Raw genomic sequence first — 23941 nt, 5'->3', positions numbered from 1 at the left:
AATTGACTAGGAATGAGCTTCTATCCATTAAGTCCATACTACATTAGGAATCTAGGGCTTTAATTAATTAGATCACATAATATGGTGCAATCTAATAAAATAACCCAATGTGATAAATTATTCATTCACATATATAACCCATACTTTAATTAAACATATTATTATTTAAATTGTAATGACCTGACCCCCTAGGACTTAAGTTAGGCCATTACTAAATGCATGCCTGGAACTTAAAACGACACTCTTTTATGGTGAAATAAATGCTAAATAAATAAGGTAAGTGCAAAAGGTTTTCATTCAATTCAAATATTAAAAACAACAATAGGATATCCATAAATCATAAATGATAATAAATAAGTTTGAAAACGATTCTTAATAATAAGTTTTAAACATCAAAACTGAAAGTTAAGAAAAACATGAAAAGAAATCTAAATCTCACGAGCGGAAGCATAAAACTTGTCCCAGTGGCTCGATCACGAATTCCGCTTGTCCATCATCGGTGCATCTCTACCTTTATTTGAAATAACAACATGAGAAAGAATGAGTATAAAATACTCAGTAAGTAACCCCACTACTGGGGTCAGGTTAGGTATTTATGTCCTCTAGATGCCTACCTCTAGTGGAACATATAAACTGTCCTAGTCTTCATGGGACACATACATACATGAAAAACTGAGTTTTATCCTACTGTAGCTAAATATTCCCACTATCTCTGGTGAATCCCGAAGGAAACACAAACTGGTGAATCCCGAAGGAAACACAATATCTGGTGGGCTTCTAACTAATCAGTAAAATCACTATCACAATCTCAACATGGTTCTATAACATACATATACATCTCATCATCATGATTCTACAATATACATACAAATTTCTTCATCCAACATATGTATGCATCTCATCATCCTCAGATTCAGCAGGATATCTAATAAAAATAATATACTCAAATTATAATGGTATTCAAACATCTTTATGCGCAACTAACCTTTTAACTCTCATATCAGCAAGGCATACATAAACATCAAACTATCAATATATCCTCAGTAAATCATATTTGTCAATTCCTGACTCCAGTCATTTCAAACCTCAATCAATGAAGGTAGACATAAATATCATGCTAACTAATAATCCTCAATAAATCATAATTATCATTGTCAGGCACTAGGGCAGTTCCAGTAGTAAGATTACTTACCTCAACTTGGTAAAAAAATGCAAAACAAAATCTCCTTAGAACTTTTTTAGCACACTTGAATCAACCTAAAGTTGTGGCTTGATCCTAGACAAATTCCAATACTCGATTTAATTAGCCAATCTGATCATGAATTAAATCCATAATCAATAACTTAATTTTCCCACTATTACTCTCAATCCAAAAGAATAACCATCCAACAACTTACAAAACTTACCGATCTTCACCAATTTTCTGCAAAACAAAATGGTATCTAGCTTGATGGTCAATGCCTCAAAATTTCCAAACCTTGAATCTAAGTTTCAAACTAAAGAGAGGTTACTAATTTAACCGTGAACTTCACCCCCCAAATTATAAGGAAAAATAAGTCTTACCTAAGGTTTTCCTTAAAATTCCGGCAAAGATCGGGGCAATGGTGGCCGACAACGCGTCGACTTGTGGCTGGCATAGATAGGCAGTGTGTTTTACTGTCGTACGACATACATTGTTTAGGCTAGCGGCTGGTAGTGAGGGTCTTGCATGAGGAGGGTTTACGAGAGTGGGAGAGAAGGGAATTTCTAGTTTTCAGATTTTATTCAGCAGCCCAACCGTTCAAAATGAAACTCTATATGTCTCGAACAGACTGACCAAATTTGAGTACGATCCAACGGTTCAAACTCTGGCAATCGAAAATTTTGTGGAAGCTGTCGCTGAAAAATCGAATTGCTTTCCCCCTAATTTTTGACTTTTTTTCACTCTCATTTAATTTCGAAAAAATCTCAATTTTTTTATTTTTTCCAAATTTTGAAAAGATAAATAAAATATTTTATCACAATATCTCCAAAATCTCCAAAGATTCTATTAAAATTAGAAATCAATTAACTTTTCAAATTATCTTAATTTAGGCTTCAAAAACCAAAATTAAAGGGCATAAGATCCATAAAAATTAAATCCTTCGAAATATTTAAATCAATCAAAACCACTTTAAAATTGGCCCTAAAATCCAAAATCAAAGAGAAGCAAAATTCAATATTTTCAAGATAATCAGTTCGAATATCTAATCAATTAAATTCAATTTAACTAATAATTTTTTTTCAATTATTTCAATTTAACTCCAATTTTCCAAATGAAAGAGAAATTTAAACTCAATAATTTTATATAATTAACTTAAATTTTCCTGAAATTCGGGATGTTATATAAATATCCCTAACATGTTCGACCCACCAACTTCATAAGTTAGTATTAAATAACTAACTTCAATAGTGTATTTATATTTTAAAAAAAACTCTATTTTCCCATCTTTCTCTCTTTTGCACATTTATCGAAAAACACACTCTTACAACTTTATACTCCAAACACAAATTTCATGATCTCAACATACTAATCCAAAAACCAGAACTCAACTAAGTGCCTCGAACTGTTTAAATACCTTTTTACCATGTACCTGAAAAGGGCCTATTTAGTTCACAATCCAGATTCCATTTTATGTGTTTCGGTTTCACTAAATTCAACGAATACATGTTTGACAGACAACCAAATTCTGTTTCTAAAAATTGTTTTTTTGATTATGTGATCCAAACCGTGCAAAATATGAAAACAACATTTTTATGCTCTGCATCCAGAATTTGAATTTTAAAATTTAAAATGCAGGATTATATTAAATAAAGATAAAAACATTTAGAAATATAGTATGTCAGGTTATAAACCCAATTTATTTTTAAAAATTAAAATATGTATTATGTAACATATTATATTAATTAAATTAGTTTAAATTTCAAGTTTGATTCTTCCTCTTTGGATAAAGTTAGTCATTTTAAAATTTAGAATTTAGTTCCTACTATTTGATATAACTTCATATATAGTCTCCATATTTTGATAAATCTTCTTAAATAATTCCTATCACAGAGACTATTTATTATGAAATTTTTATGAAATCATAGAGGATAATATCTAATTATAAACTATAAGGCCTAATTTTTAACTTACTAAAATTTCAAATTTTTCTACAAATTATATAATATTACAAAATAATAATTATACAATTATTTTAACATAAATCATGTTTATAAATAAATTAGTAATAATTTATAATCAATTAATATTTAATGGACAACTAATTTATAAATTATAATTTAAATTCTGCTGCTAAACCCATATATGTAAATATGAAATGTAAAACATAAATTACTGGTAAGGGTTGGGCAATTAGGAGTTTTCGCCCAAAAAATTGTAGTTTTGCCAATTTCCGAGCAAATTAGTGCACACCCTCCGGCCCAACGCGCGCACGTTATTCGCAGACACACGAAGCTCTCGCGTCTCTTCTTTCTCTCGAGCCGCTCACTCACCACATCCCAGGTGCGGTTCATACTGCTCATCTTTCTTCAACTTTCCTTCGACGCTACTTGAAATTGGAGACTCCAGCTCCATCTTCATTTTCTCAAGAAATTGAATCCCTGCAGTGGCTACTGTACTTAGACAGCATATCAGACTGGTGGCGGCACTAAAGTTTCTGAGTAGCCATGGCCGATTTCCAGACCTCGACTCAACGAGCCAAATGGATCTTGTCTCCTCAGGAGCTGGTACTTTTCTCTTCCATTTTTGTTTTGTTTTTTTTTTTCTTTTCATCTCGTGGCGGTTTGGGAAAACATGTGTACTACTACTGCTGATAGCCTGATACTAGATTCTTGTTGGCTTCTGATCAAAAGAACTTCCAATAATTGATTATTTGATACATTTATTTCTCTCAATTTCCATGATATATGCAGTTTCTTTGGAGGATATTTCGTTTATTTAGATTACTTTATTGAGCAACTGGAGTTTCTTACTTCTATGGTACTTGTGCCAAGTGCATAGTCTTATTTTTGGTTGCTTTAGTTGGACGCGTTAGTTTTATTGTTATCTGTTCTATGTCTTAAGGAGGACGTTACAAATTAGAAATGCAATTTGGTGCAGCATGTGGTCTTCCGGATGACAACTCTGAAGGGAAATTTATTTGTTAAATTAGCTGGATGATTGTTTGCTTTTGAGGAGTTTTACTGGTTTTTAGGACTCGATGCAGAGTCAGTGATGTATCTAAACTGTCAATTTACTGTTACGATAGAAATTACGATCGTTTCTATTCCCATACTGTACAGGTTTGCCGGTACAAAGCTGCTAACCAGAGAGCAATTGAAGCTCTGGAGAAGGTATGAATAGAATGATATGATACTTAACCAGCCTTATCTGCTGTACTAAAAAAATATCTTTTAAATCAGTTTTTTCATGCTTCATTTCTTCCCAGAATCCCAAATTACTAACGGCAATTCCCTTCTTCACTTCATGTGTTTGCCCAATAAAAGTATCTGGCATCTGCTTTTATAGCTTTAATTTTACCTGTCAATTAAATCTTCTCTTGGTGTAGTTTGGAGCGACACTAATGGAAGTAGATGCTGATGGATCATTGTCATATCCAGAACCTCAGATAAATTCAAAAGACAATGGTGACCGCTCTTCTGCTGCTCTTTTGCAAGAACTTAAAACTTTTGATTTTAGTATTAAATCTTTGTGTCTAAATACCAACTCTTGGTATGATAGTTTTTTTTAATGTCAGCTGACAAACATTCTCGCCCCAAATCGTTGAGTATTGAAGAAGATCAATTTATGCGAGTATTTTATGAAAACAAACTTCAAGAAGTATGCAACAATTTTCATTTTCCTCATAAAATCCAGGTATGCAGATAAGTTGATTGTATTGTCCTGTATTTCTTTTCCGTAAAGCTTCTTAAATTTTGAAAATTTTGTTTTCTTCGTTGTATGTTTCCCTTATTTTTGTTGACTATTTGCAGGCAACAGCTCTAATATATTTCAAAAGATTCTACCTACAATGGTCCGTGATGCAACATAATCCAAAAAATGTGATGTAAGAGTTTAGATGTACATCTGCTCCATATGCTTGAAGCTTCCCTTTATTTATTGTGTTACAATAATTTGACTTTGCTGGTATGAATGTAGTTGAAATGCCCAGCACTAGTTTTTTTTTTTTTTTTTTTTTTTTTTTTTTTTTTTTTTTAAAAAAAAATTATTTTATCTTTATAATTTCATTATCATTATATTTTTTATAGACTACCTAGCTGTAGAAAAATTGCTTGGACGTGGGATGTACATTTGATACTACATGTCAACTTAGGAAGTTTTGCTCCCTGCAACTTCTTTCCTCTCATTGTCACTTATTACTATCATACAAGTAGTTGAGTAGTTTCTGTATGTAGCTTAACTGTCTCCTACACAGGTTAACCTGCATTTATGCAGCTTGTAAGATAGAAGAAAATCACGTCTCAGCTGAGGAGCTTGGTAAGGGGATTTCACAGGACCATCAAATTATTCTCAATTATGAGATGATAGTTTATCAGGCATGGATGTGCCACATAACTTGTTTTTATCTTTTTCCCTTCATTTATTTTTGCTTTGTTTTTTTCCCATCTCTTCTCTTATTTCTGTCTCGGTTTTTCTAGAGTCTGGAATTTGATCTTATTGTTTATGCACCTTACCGATCAGTTGAAGGCTATGTAAATGATATTGAGGTAAATATAGTCCTTTCTTTTTCTTCTTCTTCTTCTTCTTCTTCTTCTTCTTCTTCTTTTTCTTTTTTAATGTGAATTATTATCAATGCTTAAACAAGATATATCTAGGCATTCTTTACCTTCTTTTAGAGTTGGTTACTACTTTTTCTTCTCTTTCATTGATGTTGCACTCGATGATGAATGGTGCATAATTTCAGGAACTCTTCCATGAGAATGCTGAAATGCTTCAAATGCTGAAGGTAATTGCCTCATTGTTCAATGTAATCGATATACTGTAGTATGGGTATGTCCAGTCTTCCAGTTTTTATAATAAACCTGTTTGATCAAAGAAATCAGTGCATGTGTTGACAAGAAATAAATGCACTGATCAGACAAATAAAACAAGGGGCAGCTAGGAGCCACCCCTAAACGTCGCCTAGTGTTCCTTAAGATAACAACTTTCTCAACTTCAATTGTTGTAAGGTCTGCACGTATTCTTTGGGATTTTCAGAAGTATATTAGGAAGAAAATAGAGTGAGATGAGAAGTGACTTCTTTTAGGAAAAATGTTACCCTTCTAATTTTAATAGGCAGCAAATTTTGATAATCTTTTGTTACATATGCGCTCTTGTATGCAGCATGGTTTTTTCTTTTGTTCAAACTAGGGGTGGGGTGGGGTTGGTTTCTAACGAGAACAGTTTATTGGTTGACATACTTGTAACATAGTTACATCAAGAAATAATAGATATTTTTCATCTATTTCTGTTTTTCTTTTAGCTTTATTTAATATTTTTTATTATTTATATAATAGACTTCCAACAGAATTCTCATTGTAATTTACATAAAAGTTCACTCTTTATATAAAAATTCAAATTTTTGTTGATTTTATTTGTGGTTTCTGCAGGTAACAGCATCATTGGAGGTTGATAAAATTATGTTAACAGATGCCCCACTTCTCTTCCCTCCTGGGCAGGTGCTTATTTTCTATCATACTTCCAGTACTAAATTTTCAACTTTAGGCTTGAAGCTTTCTACATTGATTCTTTAAATGGCCTGGTGCTATAAGTGAGTACAGGATTGAGCTTAAATTTTTTAATTTACCTTAGGCCAAACATTTCTTCAAATCAACACATGGATAGATAGCGTTCTGTTTTGTAGTTCAATAAAGAAGCTCAGTTTTTATAGTTGACATATCTGGATCATATTGATGTTCAGGAGTTGCAAAACTAAGATGTGCCTTTGTGAGTTTGTTTGACAAACCACATCAATCTATCCCTTCAAGTATGAGAGTTTGTATTTAAATAGCCAATCAAATAGGAGAAATTTCCATGGAGAGGAAGAGAAATGGCCAACCCCTGGGTTGTGCAAAAATAACTTGATGACGGACATGATAGAAATTAGGTATGCTGCCAATGCATCCAAGGAAAGTGGAAGGTGGAAGGCTGTGTGCGAGAGAGAGAGAGGAGGGGGTGGGGGGACTATTAGCACGATCTTTCAGGCAGGTGGAATTTTGTTAAGAGGTTTTCTCAGTTTATTCCTCTTTATGTTCCTATTCTGTAGTTATATTTTATAATTTGCTAACTTTATACGTACTACTTAATCAGTCTTATTGATCACATGCAGTTAGCGTTGGCTGCATTGCGCAGATCAAATGAAGTTCATGGAGTTATTGACTTTGAAAGGTGAAAAATTTACTTATCTACATTCGTTGTGTTGTTTAAAAATTTCCATGTCACAGAAATTTACAATGGTGGATTTGTTTTTTCATCCTCTTTGAGAGTTCTTTAGAGATTGAAATTCTGTTGAAGTCCTTCTATTCAGTGGGTAGTCTTTTTTGGCCTTATAACGTCCTTTCATTTATTTAGTTTATTTTAAAAAAAAATTGAAAAATGGTGGAGAATTATTTTGTAATCATCCTTTGATGTGTTAACATTTAACAATTTGAGCCTTCTTATAAGTTTGGCTCCTTTATCTTGGTGCAAATGTACATCTCTCTTTAGTTCTTTTACCTCGCCTATCTTACGACCAATTGGTGAAGTCTATTGTAACTCCGATGGCTCGGGCTTTTGCCCTTCTTTTGTAAATTAAATTTTAAATCTCACTTTGGAATTTTTTTTTTTGTATGAAGGTGAAACTATGATCTTAATTTTATGCTGGTTGTGTCGAACCCTGTCGAGGTTAGGGGTTTAGTCATTAGGAACATGCACTTAAGTAATTAGCCTCTTTTGGCGAAATGGTTTTGGCATTTCTTCAGCGATGGAGGATTAAAGTATGGATTTCACTCTTTTTAATAGATTACAGGTAGTACGTTGAAGGGTTCTAGCAAAAACCTCTACATCAATATTGCTTCGGGCTTTACCCTGTTTTCTCTGTCGGTTAAATGTTCTATTGGGGATGACTTAAGTGCCTATTTTTGGGAGGATTCTTAGGCCGGAGAAAGACCCTTTTGTGCTTTGTTTTGTTTCCACATCTTTATCATTTGTATGATAAGAGGAAGCATTCAGTAGCCTTTGTTTTGCCTCATTGGATAATTCTTCCTCTCTTTCCCTGAATTTTTGCCGCCCACTCAATGAGCAAGAGGCAGTTGAAGCTGTCGGTCTCCTTTTATTATCTTTGACGAGGTGACTAGTCATGAGCTAAGGGATTCTGGGCTTTGAGTTCTTAAGCCTTTTGAAGGTTGCTCTAGGAGCTATTTTTCCAAATCCTTTTTACTCCTCCCCTAGGGAGCCTTTGTGTTCACTCATTGGAATGTTAAAATTCCTAAGAATGACACCTTTTGCATAGGAAGGTGAACACTAGGGATTGTTCCCAAAGACTTATTTATTTTGTTTGTCGCCGTGAATGTGTGTTCTTTGCAGGAAGGAGGAGGAGAACCTGGTCAATCTTCTATGGGAGTGCCCTTCCGTTTGGTTCTTTTGGAGTCAGTTTTTCAGGACTTCATGGTTGTTATGAGCGGGTGTTTTATGCTCGTGGAAGTTTTTCAAGTGTATTTTAATTGGATTTTATCAAAAGTGTTTAAATAAAAAAGAGTTTTTTGAAAAACATTTTTTTTCTCAAGTCAATCCAAACGGGCTCAAAAGGAATAGTAAGATCTTTTGAGGGGTTGAGGGATCGGTGAGGTGTTTTTGGAGACAATTTAATTCAACTCACCTTTTTGGGCATTCTATAATTGAACTCTTCTTATGATAAGCTTTTGGGTCTCTCTCTCTCGCTCTCTCATTGTTTGTCCTATATATTCTTTCATTCCTCTCCATGGAAAGTCAGTTTCTTAAAAGGCAAAATTCTGCTGCTTTCACTCATAGAAAGCTGATTATGTTTAATTATTTATTAAATAATTTTTAAAAAATAAAATAAAAATAAAACTCTTTCCATCACTTATTTTGGAAAATGGCAACATTCTGTTGTTTCCATTCTTTCTTTGCAATGAATCACTTATTCCTCTCAGTTTATGTGTAGCTACCTGGATAGTATCCTCTCTCGCCAGAATTCTGCACATACAATTTCCGAACTCTACGAGCGTATAAATTCAATTGAATCGTTGGTATGAAATTGTCTTTTCTTTTAACTGATTGAATCAGAAGTCTAAATTTTAGTCTGTAGTCGTAGTAATTAGAAGGCATAAATTTAGCTTATTACCTCTTCTATCAAAAAAATCAGTATCTCATACGAACCTGTGGTTTTTTATTACATTTCTAATGTGCTATTATGTTGTGCTTTTTGAACAGGTTAATAGATATGCCTTCCCTTCAGAAAAGGATTTAAAGCACATCAACCGAAAATTAAAATCTTGCTGGGGACTGGGCTCCAATGACGAGTATTTTACACAATCTTGTGATACCTTAAAAAGAATTAGTCTACCTCTTGCTTAGTTTAGTACTCTTTAAATTTTGTTTCCCAGCTGCTAATTACAAATTCCATCCAAACTTGGCAGGAGTAAGAAAAGGGAGAAGAAATCAAAGCACAAATCGAAGAAGAGTTCAAATGAAATGCAAAAAATGCCTTTGCACAATTAGCTGTATGTCTGTCTTCCACCAGTCATGTTTTTCTGGGCTTTTACTGGTTTTCAATGGTGAATACTGATACGAATATAGCATTCTGGTACTATTTTATCTGATGTGTTTAAAGTGTCGTCCTATTTTAGAAGAAATTAAAAAAAACACAGTTAATAACCATTTGAGTGAAAAAAGATAGTGATAGTGTAGCAAAAATTCTAGAAATTATTATCATTATTTTCTTTGAAAGAGAACAATTGTTACTACCTATCTCTTTTAAGATATGCTTTCCTTCTCCTTTGAAATATTTCGTAAAAAACACAACTTATCCACTATAAAAGAAGATTAATGTTTCACAACTCACCCCGTCTCTGACTGTGTTTGTGGAAAAAAATGAAAAAATATAAGGGCCTTGAGAGAACGACATACAAAAGAGGAGTCGACAGCACAAGGAGGAAAACTAAAAAGAGAGGCTTCAATCAAGTAAAATAAGACCTAACATATGTGTGTTTCAAATGGGCTTAGCAAATTATTTTGTTTTGTTGTCAATGCTACACCATGTTTACCAGCTTATATCCTCGGTATAAAATTAGGAACATTTCTGCTAATATTCAGTGTGCTGGATGGTAGCATTTGTAGGTACTCTTTAGCCATCCTTGCTTCCGCTGACAGTATTTTCTTTCATTCAGGTAGCTCAGCCTTGGCGTTGGGCAATGAGTTTGGTTTATGAAACAAACATCCTTGAGCCGCGTTCAACGTGAAAATATGGAAAAAGGAAAACATCATATCAAAGCACAGATGAAATTTGCCCCCTCTTTGGTACTCATTCTCTGATTTTATTCTTTTCTTCAGTCAGCAATATTTCTGGTCAGTGACCAAAAAATTTCTGTCATGTAATGATATCATTGTGACAAAATTTTGAATATCAGACTTATTCTGTCCTAGATTTTATTTCTTATTTTGTTTTGAGGATGGAAGAGCTTTTTCATCTCCTTTCCTTCGGAATGCGGGAGGGAATCTCATCTTCCTGATTTTAATTATTTTTTTAGGTTCTATTCCAACTCTTTCAGTCTTTCTCCATTGAATATATCTTACCATAAAGAAAGAAAAAGGAGGGAAAAAAACAACTTAAATACAATTATTTTTCTGTTCTGTTTTTTTTTTTTTTTTTTCCCTCGCTAAAATGACTACTCTTTGTACTTCGTTGGCAAAATTCTTTTAGCAGTTTTTTCTTATATTATTTGTGATTACTATTGGATTCTTGTGAGATGGCATCTTCGACCCTACTTCAACAGGATCTGTTTTATAAGTTGTACAACAGTGTCTTTTGAATTCTAGTGAGATGACATCTAAGTATTGCAATGTACATGGTTAAGAGCCGATGAATTTAGTGATCCACACGATTGTCATCGGTTTGGGAAAATATTTTAGGCCTTCTCATTTTGATTGAGGTGACAATGAGTTGTGTTACCTTTCTTTAAAATGAACGACGATTTTATAGAATGAAGAAACAGATGTTCTTGAATTATAGACGATCTTAGTTCTTGACTGGCAGCACTTAACGTCTTTTATATTGTATATTAATTTTTAAGGACGGTTGCAAATATAGTAATCAAGTTCAAAGTATTAGTAGATATAGAATAATGTAAAAAAATTACAAATATGACAAAATTTAGATAATTTATTAGTAGATCGTAATATTGGTAGAAGTCTATAGTGATAGATTTTGCAATATTTATAATTTTTCACAAAAATATTGTTATATGTTTGGTTATTATCCTTAAAAATACTACTTATTGCAATTATACCAAATTTTATTAACCATAAACTCAAAAACAATATATACTTAGAAAAATTACAAATATGACAAAATTTAGATAATTTATCAGTAGAGCATAATATTGGTAGAAGTCTATAGTGATAGATTTTGCAATATTTATAATTTTTCACAAAAATGTTGTTATATGTTTGGTTATCATCCTTAAAAATATACTTATTGCAATTATCCCAAATTTTATTAACCATAAACTCAAAATCGATATATACTTAGTCCAACTTAAGTCTTCCTACTTAAGAGTGTGTTTGGATTGACTAAAAAAAATCAATTTTATTTATACTCTTTTAATAAAAATGGTTTAAAATATATTTTGAAATTATTTCAAAAACAATTTTGATTGATTATAAACCCTCCAATTTTTTTATTTTTAAAAAATGATTTATTTTTAAAATTAAACATTTGAAAAATTAAACTAAATATTCCCTAAGTTGTACAATGTAAGTCCAAATTACAAACTTTGACAGAGTGAAAAAAAAAAGTAAGACTTTAAATTTGCCACATGATTTAATTCAAAAGATACTAAGACTTAATAAACTCAATTGAGTAACAAAAACTCATTATTATTGTTGTTGTTATTTTTTTTTTAAAAAAAGGTTAAATTCTTGATTAACTTTATTTTTTAAAGGTAAGATATGAAAGGAATTTCAAGAATTGAATATAACAAGTGAAAGAAAATCATAAGCAAAGAAGCATGATTAAAAGAATGGTTATAATATATAGGAGTGATTAAGTTAAAGGCAATAAAAGTAACGGTAGATAGAGAGTGTGAAGATCCCAAAAAGGGAGAAGATCCAAGGAGATGCAAAGAAACACATTTTATAAGAAATAATGAGAAGAGAGAAAAAGAAGAGAAATGAGAGAGAAAAATCCAAATAAAGGAATAATGTATGAACAGAAAATGCCAAAAACAAAAACCGTGAAAGTGAAAGTGAAAGTGAAAGAGAAGAAAGAAATGTCAGTGAGGCACCGAATACACAGAATACAGACCCAATACAATACCAACAAACAACATCAAAATTCTTTTGCTTTGCTTTGCTTTGTTTTGCTTTGTCTTTGGACTTTTCTTTTCTTTGCATTTTGTGAAAGCGACATTTGATTGGTTGGTTTAGACAATCCTTTCCCTCTCTTTCTTTTGTTCTTCTTCACATAAACCCAAGAAACCAAAAGGTCTTAATTCATAAACCCCATTCAGTTTTCCTTATTAACTGTGTCTCCATCTCGTTGTCTACGTTCAGTTTCTCCCTTGTACTTATGGTAAAGTAGTGGCCATTGAACAGAATGGGAGTTTTGGCAAGATTTTTTTGTTTTCAAACTCTAAAATTATCGAGTTCTCTTCTTTTAACTTTTAATTTCGTCGACTTGCACTACCAATAAACTTAGATCGTGAGTGTTGCAATTTGAACCAACCTAACACGCTTTCGTTTGAAATATTGTTAAAAATAATATTCCCATTTATTTTTCTTGAATTATATAGCACATATAAGATTTCCGAGAAAAAATGACATAAGTATGGATTCTTTGTTCATTTTTTTCTTAATTTCGGCAATGTTATTCTTTGGTTAATTTTTAAATTTGATCCAATTTAATTTTGGGCAAAACTTGGTTCTAAATCAAATTAGTGAGTTTACAAAGACTTTTATGCCACTTTTTGATAAAATTAATGTGTGAATTAATAGAAATTGAATAGAAGTAAAAAATGTGACATTTGTCTAAGTTTAAGATTCAATATAGAAATTATTCTCTCTCTCTTTATCTAAAAATTATTGAATGATTCCATTGAATCTTTGTTGGTAGTAATGGTTAGATACAAATTCAAAATTTCTATGCATTTAATAACTACTCATGAATACAAAATTGTCAAAGTGATATTAGCTTAGCGGTATTGGCATGCACTTTAATCTAAGAGTTTGGAAGTTAAGTCTCTATCCCTACAATTGTTGTACAAAAAAAATACTCAATACAAAATTGAAAGATATTTTAAGATTATTTTCATTTTTAAAAACAATAAAAATTACGTTTTTTTAGGTACAATAAAAGTAAGAATATTGAAACTACAAATGTATTGGTTGTTAAGAGCGTCTTTGGTAGAGAATTTGAAAACATAAATTTGAAAATAAGAGATTAAATGAAAATAGAGTTGTATTCTATGTTTTTAGATATGTGTTTAGCAAAGAGATTTAGAAATTGAATTCTAATTTAAAAAATTACAAACTAGTTGTAGTTACTCACTAAATATTAGTTGACAACAAACTATTATTAATTTATTTATGAACACGTTTTTATGTTAAAAAATTTTATAATTATTATTTTGTAATATTATATAATTTATAGGATAAATCGAAATTTTTGTCCCTATGGTTTGGAAGAAATTAAAATCTATGTCTTATGTTTTATAATTAGAATTTTTCCCCTAGATTTGATAAAGCTTCAAAATATTCCATACCATAAGGACCATTTAGAGGATTTAACAAATCATAGAGATTATATATAAAATTATATCAAAGAATAAAAACAAATTTATAAAATTTAAAACCATATGAAATAACTTTATCCAAACCATAGTGATCAAATTTGGAATTTAACCAAATTTATAATACATTACATAATATATAATTTAATTTTTTAAAAAAAATAAAATGAATTTATAACATAACATACTATGTTTCTAAATGTTTTTATTTCTATCTAATATAATTCTGCATTTAAAATTTAAAATTTAAAATTTCGGATACAATGAAAACATAAAAACATTGTTTTAGAATTTATACTGTTTGAAATACAGAATTCAAAAATCGTTTCGGATTACATGCCAAACACATATTCACGGATGAATTTGAAAACAAAACACATAATCTAGATTGGGATTACCTGCCAAACACATATTTACGAATGAATTTAAAAACAAAACACAGAATCCAGATTGTGAATCAAATAGATCCTAAGATTTCCATATATTAGTTGAATTATGGTTGTTTTGGAATAAAAATCACGTTGTTATTTATGTATTTAAGATGTGTAAAATTAAGGGGTAAATTATTTGATGGATAAGTTTATAGAAAAGGGAAAGCCAAAGAGAGAGAGTGTGTACGGAGGAGGAATCTGATGCGGCCGAAATGAGAGGGGAAACACCCAATTATTGCTCCCCACGCTGCCCGACATTATATGATTCTGTCTCCCATCCTCCCTTTTATTTATTTTTTTAATTTTTATTTACTTCTTATTATTATTTGTGTCTAATTAAATATAACATATATTATTGTGGGATTATATCACGTGGCATTATTGCGGGACCCACACTCACTTGATTCTTTTTTGTGATTGAGATTTTTTGTTTTTGTTTTCTTGTTTGCATGCATCCAAAAAGAATTGTAATTACATTCCTAATGGGTAATATATAAATCTGGGTTAAGAAAATATTTGAAGTAGTGTAAGGTTATTTTTGCTAACTCATGCTCATTTTTTGGGTTAAATTTTCATTTCACACTTTAGACCGTTGTATTTATTGAGGTAATGCTTAAAAACGGTTTAGTTTTTTAAAATTAAATCTATCAACACTCATTTTACTTCTAAATTTATTTTCTATCAATAATTTCAAAAACAAAACTATGTTTTGAAAACTAAAAATATATATTTTTTAAAAAAATATTTTTATTTTTTAAATTTGACCGAGAATTCAACTATCTTTCTTAAAAAAGATGAAACCATTGTAAGAAATTGAGAGAACATATGTTTAATTTTCAAAAATTGGAAACCAAAAACCAAAAACCAAATGGTAAGACCCCGTTTGGTTATAACAATTTCATTTTTTATTTTTTTAAAATTAAGTCTATTTTCATCTCGTTTCTTATAATAATTTGCATCTTTCTTGAGTTTAATGGTTGAATTTTTAGCTAAATTCCAAAAACAAAACAAGTTTTTTAAAATCTTTTTTTTTTTTTTTTTAGTTTTTCAAATTTTGCTTTAGTTTTTTTCAATTATTGGTAAAAAGCATATAACAAAAGATGAAATGTAAAGGTGAAAGTAGTGTCTATAAACTTAATTTTCAAAAATATAAAATGAAAAATCAAATGATTACTAAATAGGCTTAAATAAATGAGATGTTAAATATACAATTTTGAGGTTGTGATTATTTAGTTTAGTTAAAAGTTCACCAACCTTCTTAAAACTAAGCCTTTTAGCATAAACTTATAAGCCTTTTCAAAACTCATAAAGATTTTAGCATAAATTTAAAAGTTAAAATTCTGTTTAGGTTTTTTGTATTTATTTTTTAAAATTAAGTCTATTTCATTCATATTTCTTACAATAATTTTACATCTTTCTTATGGTTAAATTCTTGGCCAAATTCCAAAAATAAAAACAAAATTTTGAAACTACTTCTTTTTTAGTTCTAAAAAATTGGCTTAATTTTTTAGACCATTGGTGAAAAGTAGATAACAAGAAAAGAAATTTGAAGGTGAAACTAATATCCATAGTCTTAATTTTCAAAAACAAAAAACAAAAAATAAAATGATCACCAAATGAAGCCTAAAAGATTAAACTTATAATTTAATCAAATGTTTAGTAAGTCATTGAAATTTAAAAATATGGAAAATTCTTATAAATAGAAAGTTCCAAAAAATATTTACATTTTATAGTAAAAAGTTCAAAAAAATATTTGTACTTTTAAAACTTTTTGATATAAAATGTAAATATTTTTAAATATTTTTTTATATTTAAAAAATACCCCTTTAAATATTGTGTGTATGTTCTTGTTGGAAAATTATTTAATACTACACAATTTGTTATGTGTGAATCATGTGTTATGTGGATTATGAAACGTAATATTTACAACAGATCACTTATAAGAGATTGGAAGTGTTCAATAAATTTTTAGATGTTCTTGAAATGTAGAAACTAATTATTAGACCTTTAAATTAATTTTTTTATAGAGTATAATTAAAAATCAACAAACTAATTAAAATTTAACCATTTTAAATGTTAGGGAGATTAGCACCATGTGCGTCTCTTTTTCAAATAAACATTTATTTTTAAAATTATATTTTGGTTATTTTCATTACGGCGTGCCTTTAATTTATTAAAACAAAAATACTTAATGTCATATACTATTATTATTATTGTTTATTTCAATATCCTATGGCATAAAGTCGAACAATAATTAAACTAGCATTCAATAATTTATCGAAGGAATAATTTTGGTCATATGCCAATAAAAGAAGAATTCCACCTTAATTTCAAATACATCTTATTCCAATTCGAAAAAGGAAAAAAAAATAATTATGTTCATATATTCATTATAGAACATAATAAAGAGTGATAAAATAATCTACCTTTAAATCTTTATTAAATTTTAAATAAAACTAAAATTCAATATAAACATGTCTAAATTATGGTTAAGATACGAATACAATTTTTTTTAAAGCCGTATCGAATCTTTATCTAAATAATCTCACACATTTATCAAAGAAAATAATTAAATAAATTTCATATAATTGTAATTATAGTATTTTCTATTATTACTCACAAGCTTGAAATTATGTGAATGCCAATAGTACGCCATTTGAAGCTAAAATTCCTATATTACAATAATTTAAATAGACTATCTTATTGGAAAGAGAAAAAAGAAATTATGCATATATATTATAAATATACAGCTACATTTGATGAGAGTCGGCCAAGTCCATGAAGTCGGTTGAGACATTAATTAATTTAATAACATTACATTCCAAAGTAATAATAATAATAAAAAAAATCGACACCGATCATATTAAATGAATTTAGTATTGAAAAGGAAAAACAAAGGTTTGAGAATTATATCCCTTTGCATGGCCGCAATTTCCCCAAAATAAAACAAGTGTTGCCCAACATATCTCCTCGTTACTTATCGGTTAAAAGGAGTTTTTTAAAAATAGAAAAATGAAAAAACTATTTAAAATAATAAATTTTTAATGTTTTTTTTATAGAGATGAATATAGATGTCTAGATGATAGAAACAGATAAAAATCTATCGGTATTTATCAATATTATCAGTATTTATCAATATTTTTTTGAACAGCTTGTCATTTTTTCTATCTGTAAAAATTCTCTAAAATGAAATATGTTTAAGTATCAAATAAAACTTAATAGATGTGTATCGAAGTTAAAATTAAATCTCATACTCTATTTATTAGATATTTTTTTTTACCTTTTTGTTTAATTATTTATATACTTACGAATTTTTTTTTGAGATTAATAACCTAAACAAAATTAGTGTATAATTATGGTAACTTTTCCCATATTTGAACGGAAAATATCTAATATTAGTGCTTTGTTTGGCATAAAATTTTGGATAAAAATGATTTAAATTTTAGAATTTTAATATATGGAAATGAATTCAAATTCTTATTTACGTTTAGAACCAAATGATTTAAAATTACTTAAATTAAATTTTATTGTTTGGATTCTTATAAGTTTAAGAAATGAAAAGAAAGGATAGTCATTTACCATCATGCCCTTACAAGTTGGTCTTCAGCATACAATTGTTTTTCTTTTATTTTTTGTTGTTATTTTTAATTTGTTTGTTTGATTTATTTAGGAAGATTTATTTTTTTTTTAAAAAAAAAACTTAGTTTATTTCTTCTACAATTAATCTTCAACTAATCTAAATAAAAATACAAAAACAAAAAATGCATCACAGTTATGTAAACAAATTGAAAATCAATAAATAAAAAGAACAATAGACATATTTTTTTTATAAAAAAAAATCTAAATCAACGATTAAAAATGTTTACGAAGATGAAAAATAAAAAAAGAAACTACGGTAGTTTTCTATTAACTATATATAAAAAATAGATTGGAATAAAAAAACTAAATTGAAAAGATTGAAAGAATTGTTATCAATGAAAAATTACAAAATACAACAAACAAACAAAATGGATAAACTAGCCTTTGAATTTGCATGCATGATTGAGGTCGAGTTCTTTGAATATGGAAGAAAAAATTTACTTCAATATGAAAGAATTTATAAATGTATATTATATGGACTGTACGGGAGAGAATTATTTTTGGAAAGAATAACATTCGAAACATATAATTTTAAAAGATTAAAATCTTGCAACATACGACTTATTTAGTGTGGATTTTTCTAAAGAAAAATAGGATTTCAAATTATAACCAATTTCAAATCGATTACCTTATGTATCTGATAAAATGAGTGCAACGTTACTGAAGAAATATAACAAATTTTTATTCATTTTCTCTGCATTTTTCCTTCTCTGCTTAGGTTCCAATATTCAGTGGTTAAATGTGTATTTTCTCTTTCATGGTTGTTATTATAGACCATTAACATTCTGCCATGTGCCTTTTTTATGTTAATAAATAACGCTACACGACGAGCGATACCGGTCGTGAAGGCCGATCATCTTAATCAATTTCTTCTATCGTTTATGCTCCCTACCAATCGTGTATTAAATCTCTTCTGTCGCCTAAATCCTATCGTATACTTTCTTTCATGTACAGTTCAACCCTATCGTCTACTTTCTATCGTGTACTTTCTGTCGCCTACACGATCAACCCAATCGTGCAGTCTCCTACCCATCATCTACACGCTTTCCTCAATCGTGTAGACGCTTATCCTATCGTTCACCTTTTCCCCAACGATTGTCTAGATATTTGACAACGATCGTTTAGCCTTTTTCTCAACGATCGTCTATCCTTTTTCCCAACGATCGTTTAGCCTTCACCTCTCAACGATCGTTTAGTCTTTGACAACAATCGTCTAACTACCCTTTCTTCTTCTTCCTTACATGGTATCAAAGCTTTAAAGCATCCTGCCCTTTTCTCATGGCGTCGAGCTCAGGCACATCTGAAGAAAACTCTACCCTACCAGTAACATCAAACCCAGGCATACATCCAACTGTGCTACCTCCGACCACCATATCTATATCTTCTCTGTCGTTCACCCCACCCGCTACTCAGCGTGCCCTTCCCCCTGCTTGAAATCCTTTCTACCCTCCGCAATATGGCCCTCTACCACCACTCCTTCACCCTTACTATGTTGGTGTCCCCAACCATCACCCTTTTCAAGATCCGATACCGATTAATCCCTTCCCTACTCTCCCTTCCCCACAATCCCTAGTCGCAAACTTCCCTCACATGTCCCAATCCCTCACCGTCAAGCTAAATGATTCAAACTACCTCATCTAGAAAAATTAACTTCTCAACCTTATCATGGGTTATGGCCATGAAAGCTTCATTGACGACACCTATCCTCAGCCACCGAAGTACCTCGACCCTCAGCAAACTCAACTCAATCCCAATTTCTCCTATTGGCAGAAGTGCAACCGAACAATCATGAGCTAGTTTTATTCCTCTCTCAATGAAGATAAGATGGGAGAAATCGTTGGTTACGAATCCGCACTGGAAATATGGGAAGCATTCCAAATAGTCTATGAATCTTCCTCCACAACCCGAATAATGGGTTTACGTTCTCAACTTCAGAAGATACGAAAGGATGGCATCAGCGTTTCTCAATACCTTTCCAAGATAAAATGACATTGCCGACAAATTTACAACTATCGGAGAACCACTATCCTACCGTGACCACCTTGCATACATCCTTGAAGGCCTTGGCACTGAATATAATCCATTCGTGACTTCCATTCAGAACAGAACTGATCGCCCATCTATTGTCGATGTCCGCAGCCTCCTCATCGCATATGACTGCCAGCTCGAATCCCAGTCTGCTATGGACCAATTCCAACAGATACAAGACAATGTCGCCCAGCTCTCACTTCAACCTTGACGTCCTCACTGGCCGCAACCTACCAGGTCATCTTTCCGACCTTCTTAAGATCTTCCAGGTATTATCCCTAACCCTCATTTCTCTACTATGTCTACTACAAACTATACATCTCATCGACCACCCACCCGAGCTCCACGACCAACAACCCATCAACCATCCCAATCCTCCAATCGACCACAATGCCAAATCTATAACAAATTCGGCCATACAACACTGTCCTGCTACAACATCGACAATCGAAAATATAGAACCATCCAACATCCTCAAGCCCATTTTGCTCAAGCCACACCAACCCTACCTCAACTGTTATCCTACATTACTACCTCCCTGCCCCAACAATAAATCATCTCGATAAAGACTGGTATATGGATTCCGAAGCCACTCATCACATGACCCCTGACCTGTCCAACATTCAACACCTTGTCCCTTATTATGGTGGTGAACAAGTTGTCGTAGGAAATGGCAAGTCCCTTGCCATCTCTCATACTGGTTCCTCTTCTTTCCTTTCATCTACATCGCACACTCCAATTCATCTTCACTCTGTTCTTCACACACCTTCAATATCTCGAAATCTAATTAGCATCGGTCATTTATGTTATGATAATAATGCTTATGTCGAATTTTTCCATGACTCCTTTGTTGTGAAGGACCTTCAAACCAAGAATCCACTCCTCCAGGGCACACTTGATTATGGCCTATACAAGCTTTCTGTCAATCCATCGGCTACACAATCTGTCCATTCCTCATCTCATCCAAACTGTCTTCATCTTAGCACTCACGGATTTCTCTTTGTGGCATCGTCGCTTAGGACATCCCTTTCCTCCAGTAGTTCACTCTTTGTTGTCCAAATGCAAATTGAAGTACAAAAATAAGTCAAATGTATCAGTTTGTGAGCATTGTCAAATGGCCAAGAGCCATCGTTTATCTTTTCAAGTGTCTAATTATTGTCCACCCTCTCTTTTTGACTTAGTGTATGCCGATGTATGGGGTCCTTCCTCGATCAATTCAGTAAATGGAGATAGATATTTCTTGCTATTTATCGATGCTTTCTCTCGTTTCACTTGGATCTATACAATGAAAGCTAAATCTGAAGTTCTACCCTGTTTTCTTAAGTTTCAATCTATGATTTCGAATCAATTTTCCATCACTATTAAATCAATCCAAACTGATGAAGGATGGGAGTTCAAAGCTTTCTCTTCTATACTAGACAAACTTGGCACAATTCATCGTGTTTCTTGTCCTTACACACCCCAACAAAACGGCACTGTCGAACAAAAGAATAGGCGTGTCGTTGAAGTTGATCTAGCCATGCTTGCTCACTCCTCTGTTCCACATAGCTTCTGGCCTTTCGCTTTCCATACCACTGTCTATCTTATCAATCGTCTACCTACACCTCTCCTTGGCAATAAGTCACCCTATGAAACTCTCTACTCTAAACTTCCTGATTACTAACTCCTAAAAGTCTTCGCTACACCTGTTTCCCTTTCCTTCGACCGTTCAATGACAATAAACTTCAATATAGATCTCATCTGTGCGTGTTCTTAAGCTATTCCTTCTTGCATAAAGGATATCTTTGCCTCCATCGCACAACCGGTCGAATTTATGTCTCTAGGCATGTCATCTTCAATGAAACTGCTTTCCCTTTCCTTGATAACCATTCATCAGTCGCTTCTTCCTCACCTTCTTCCTCTCAAGCTCTTTCTTTTCCTATTTCTGTCGGCCTTTCTCTACTACATCAGGTCCCTGCCAATTCCAACAACAACGATGTTCATCACCATCATTCCCCTCACCTATCACCTTCTATACCAATCCTCCCCTCATTCCATGCCTGCACCTACACCTCTCAACCAACCCCCACCCCACCCTTTCCAATCACCTGAACCATCAACCGAACCACCATCCCCCACTGTTTTCTCTCCCTCACCACCACTTACCTCTACTGTCCCAACTCTCCCTGCTTCCCCACACCCCATCCCTACCACCTTAGAACCAACACCATTCTACCCCTCATAACCAATAACCACCCCATGATTACACGGTCTAAGATGGGAATCTTCAAACCAAAGGCGTGGCTGTCCGAGGTTATTGTCTTAGATAAAACAGAACCACGGTCTTACAAGGAAGCTCTCCTTCATCCAAGTTGGAAACAGGCAATGCTTGAGGAATATGAAGCACTCATTAGAAATAATATATGGTCTCTCACAACTCTGCCCCAAGATCGCAAAGTTATTGGCAACATATGGGTGTTCAGACTCAAACAAACTCCATCTAGTGAGATTGCTCATTACAAGTCTCGTTTGGTTGCTCAAGGCTTCAACCAAGACTATGGCATAGATTATTTTGAGACCTTTAGTCCAATAGTCAAGCCCACCACCATTCGACTTGTACTGTCAATTGCTTTGTCTCAAGACTGGATCATTCGACAACTTGATGTACACAATGCCTTCCTCAATGGTGATCTATTTGAGGAAGTATACATCAACCAACCACCGGGTTTCATCAGTGATAAACACCCTGATCACGTATTACTATTACACAAGGCACTGTATGGCCTCAAGCAAAGCCCTCGCACATGGTTTTCTAAGCTCAGCACTTGTCCGACACAATGGGGTTTCTCTAATGCAAAGTCTGATACATCCATGTTCATTTTCCGCAACTCACATACTTTAATTATTTTTCTTATCTATATTGATGATATCATTGTTACTGGAAATAGCCCTGCCACTATTCAACACTTCATCATTTGCTTGAATACTCAGTTTGCACTTAAAGATCTCAGTGATCTATCTTTTTCCTTGGCATTTAGGTACTTCGCTCTCTAGACCATCTACACTTATCTCAATCCAAGTACATTCATAGTCTTCTTGAACGTGCACACCTCACTGACTTCAAGCCAATTCACTCTTCAATGGCTGTTGGCGCCTCACTGTCCCTCATCGATAGACAATCGCTGGACAACCCCTCTGAATACAGAAGCCTAATTGGTGCTCTTTAATATTGTACACTGACCAGGCCAGACATCAGCTTCAATGTCAATAAGCTCTGTCAATTCATGCACGCCCCAACCACTTCACATCTTCAAGCAGCAAAACGGCTCCTTCGATACCTCAAAGGCACGACCAATCATGGTATTCTTCTAACAAAGTCTCCTGTTTTGGCTTTGACTTGCTACCAGGTGCTGATTGGGCCATCTGCCCGGGAGGCGAAGCACGAGTGGATTCTGTGTCTTCCTTGGTTCAAGCCTCATTTTATGGAGCTCCTCTAAGCAAAAGGTTATCTCTCGATCCAGTGCCGAATCAGAATATCGTGGCTTATCTAATGTTGCCGCTGAGAGTTTATGGATCCAACCAGTTCTCACTGAACTTGTTCGTATCAGAATGTCTCAACTTCCTAATAAAGTCATGATATTTAAAATTAAAAAAAACCATCAAAATTGTTCAAAATATTTGAAAATTATCTAAATTTCTTCTAATGTCGCAATAATGCATTTTTTAAAAGGAAATGTTACAATATTGCATTTCACCTTTCACAACCATTTTAAAACTACAATTAGAGTAAAAAAGAGTTAGAAACATCTGACGAAAAAGTCAACTTTGTTAGAATATGGTTGTTTCAAGCTTAATCTAAA

The 23941-nt window shown here is 32.2% G+C and overlaps 1 protein-coding gene across 3 annotated transcripts; it reads left to right on the top strand.

Annotated features, from left to right (window-relative positions):
• The first annotated feature begins 3375 nt into the window (after positions 1-3375).
• Positions 3376-10853, top strand: LOC120074563 (cyclin-H1-1). Of its 3 annotated transcripts, XM_039027721.1 has the most exons (15): positions 3376-3523; positions 3628-3747; positions 4303-4353; positions 4569-4647; positions 4758-4876; positions 4993-5066; positions 5436-5556; positions 5659-5727; positions 5925-5966; positions 6610-6678; positions 7329-7387; positions 9162-9246; positions 9431-9519; positions 9637-9720; positions 10387-10853. In XM_039027721.1, the coding sequence occupies exons 2-14, from the start codon at positions 3688-3690 to the stop codon at positions 9716-9718; spliced, it is 999 nt and encodes a 332-aa protein (XP_038883649.1). In that variant the 5' UTR covers positions 3376-3523; positions 3628-3687; the 3' UTR covers positions 9719-9720; positions 10387-10853. The 3 variants fall into 3 exon arrangements, 2 of the variants coding, with proteins under 2 accessions (XP_038883649.1, XP_038883650.1); XR_005481012.1 differs by lacking the exon at positions 10387-10853 and having other exon boundaries at positions 3426-3747; positions 9151-9246; positions 9637-9689; XM_039027722.1 differs by lacking the exons at positions 3376-3523; positions 3628-3747 and having other exon boundaries at positions 4298-4353; positions 4742-4876.
• Positions 10854-23941: the final 13088 nt, after the last annotated feature.

This window comes from Benincasa hispida, chromosome 3 (assembly GCF_009727055.1).
Source record: "Benincasa hispida cultivar B227 chromosome 3, ASM972705v1, whole genome shotgun sequence".
Lineage (NCBI taxonomy): Eukaryota > Viridiplantae > Streptophyta > Magnoliopsida > Cucurbitales > Cucurbitaceae > Benincasa > Benincasa hispida.
The sequence above is the reverse complement of the archived record's forward strand: the minus strand, read 5'-3'. Positions and strand labels throughout refer to the sequence as shown.

Bases quoted from the DNA above. Each gene is read 5' to 3' on its own strand.
- LOC120074563 (XM_039027721.1), top strand. From the start codon at position 3,688: ATGGCCGATTTCCAGACCTCGACTCAACGAGCCAAATGGATCTTGTCT. The intron at 4,354-4,568 runs GTATGAATAGAA...CTCTTGGTGTAG, and splicing joins CAATTGAAGCTCTGGAGAAG to TTTGGAGCGACACTAATGGA. The intron at 4,877-4,992 runs GTATGCAGATAA...GACTATTTGCAG, and splicing joins ATTTTCCTCATAAAATCCAG to GCAACAGCTCTAATATATTT.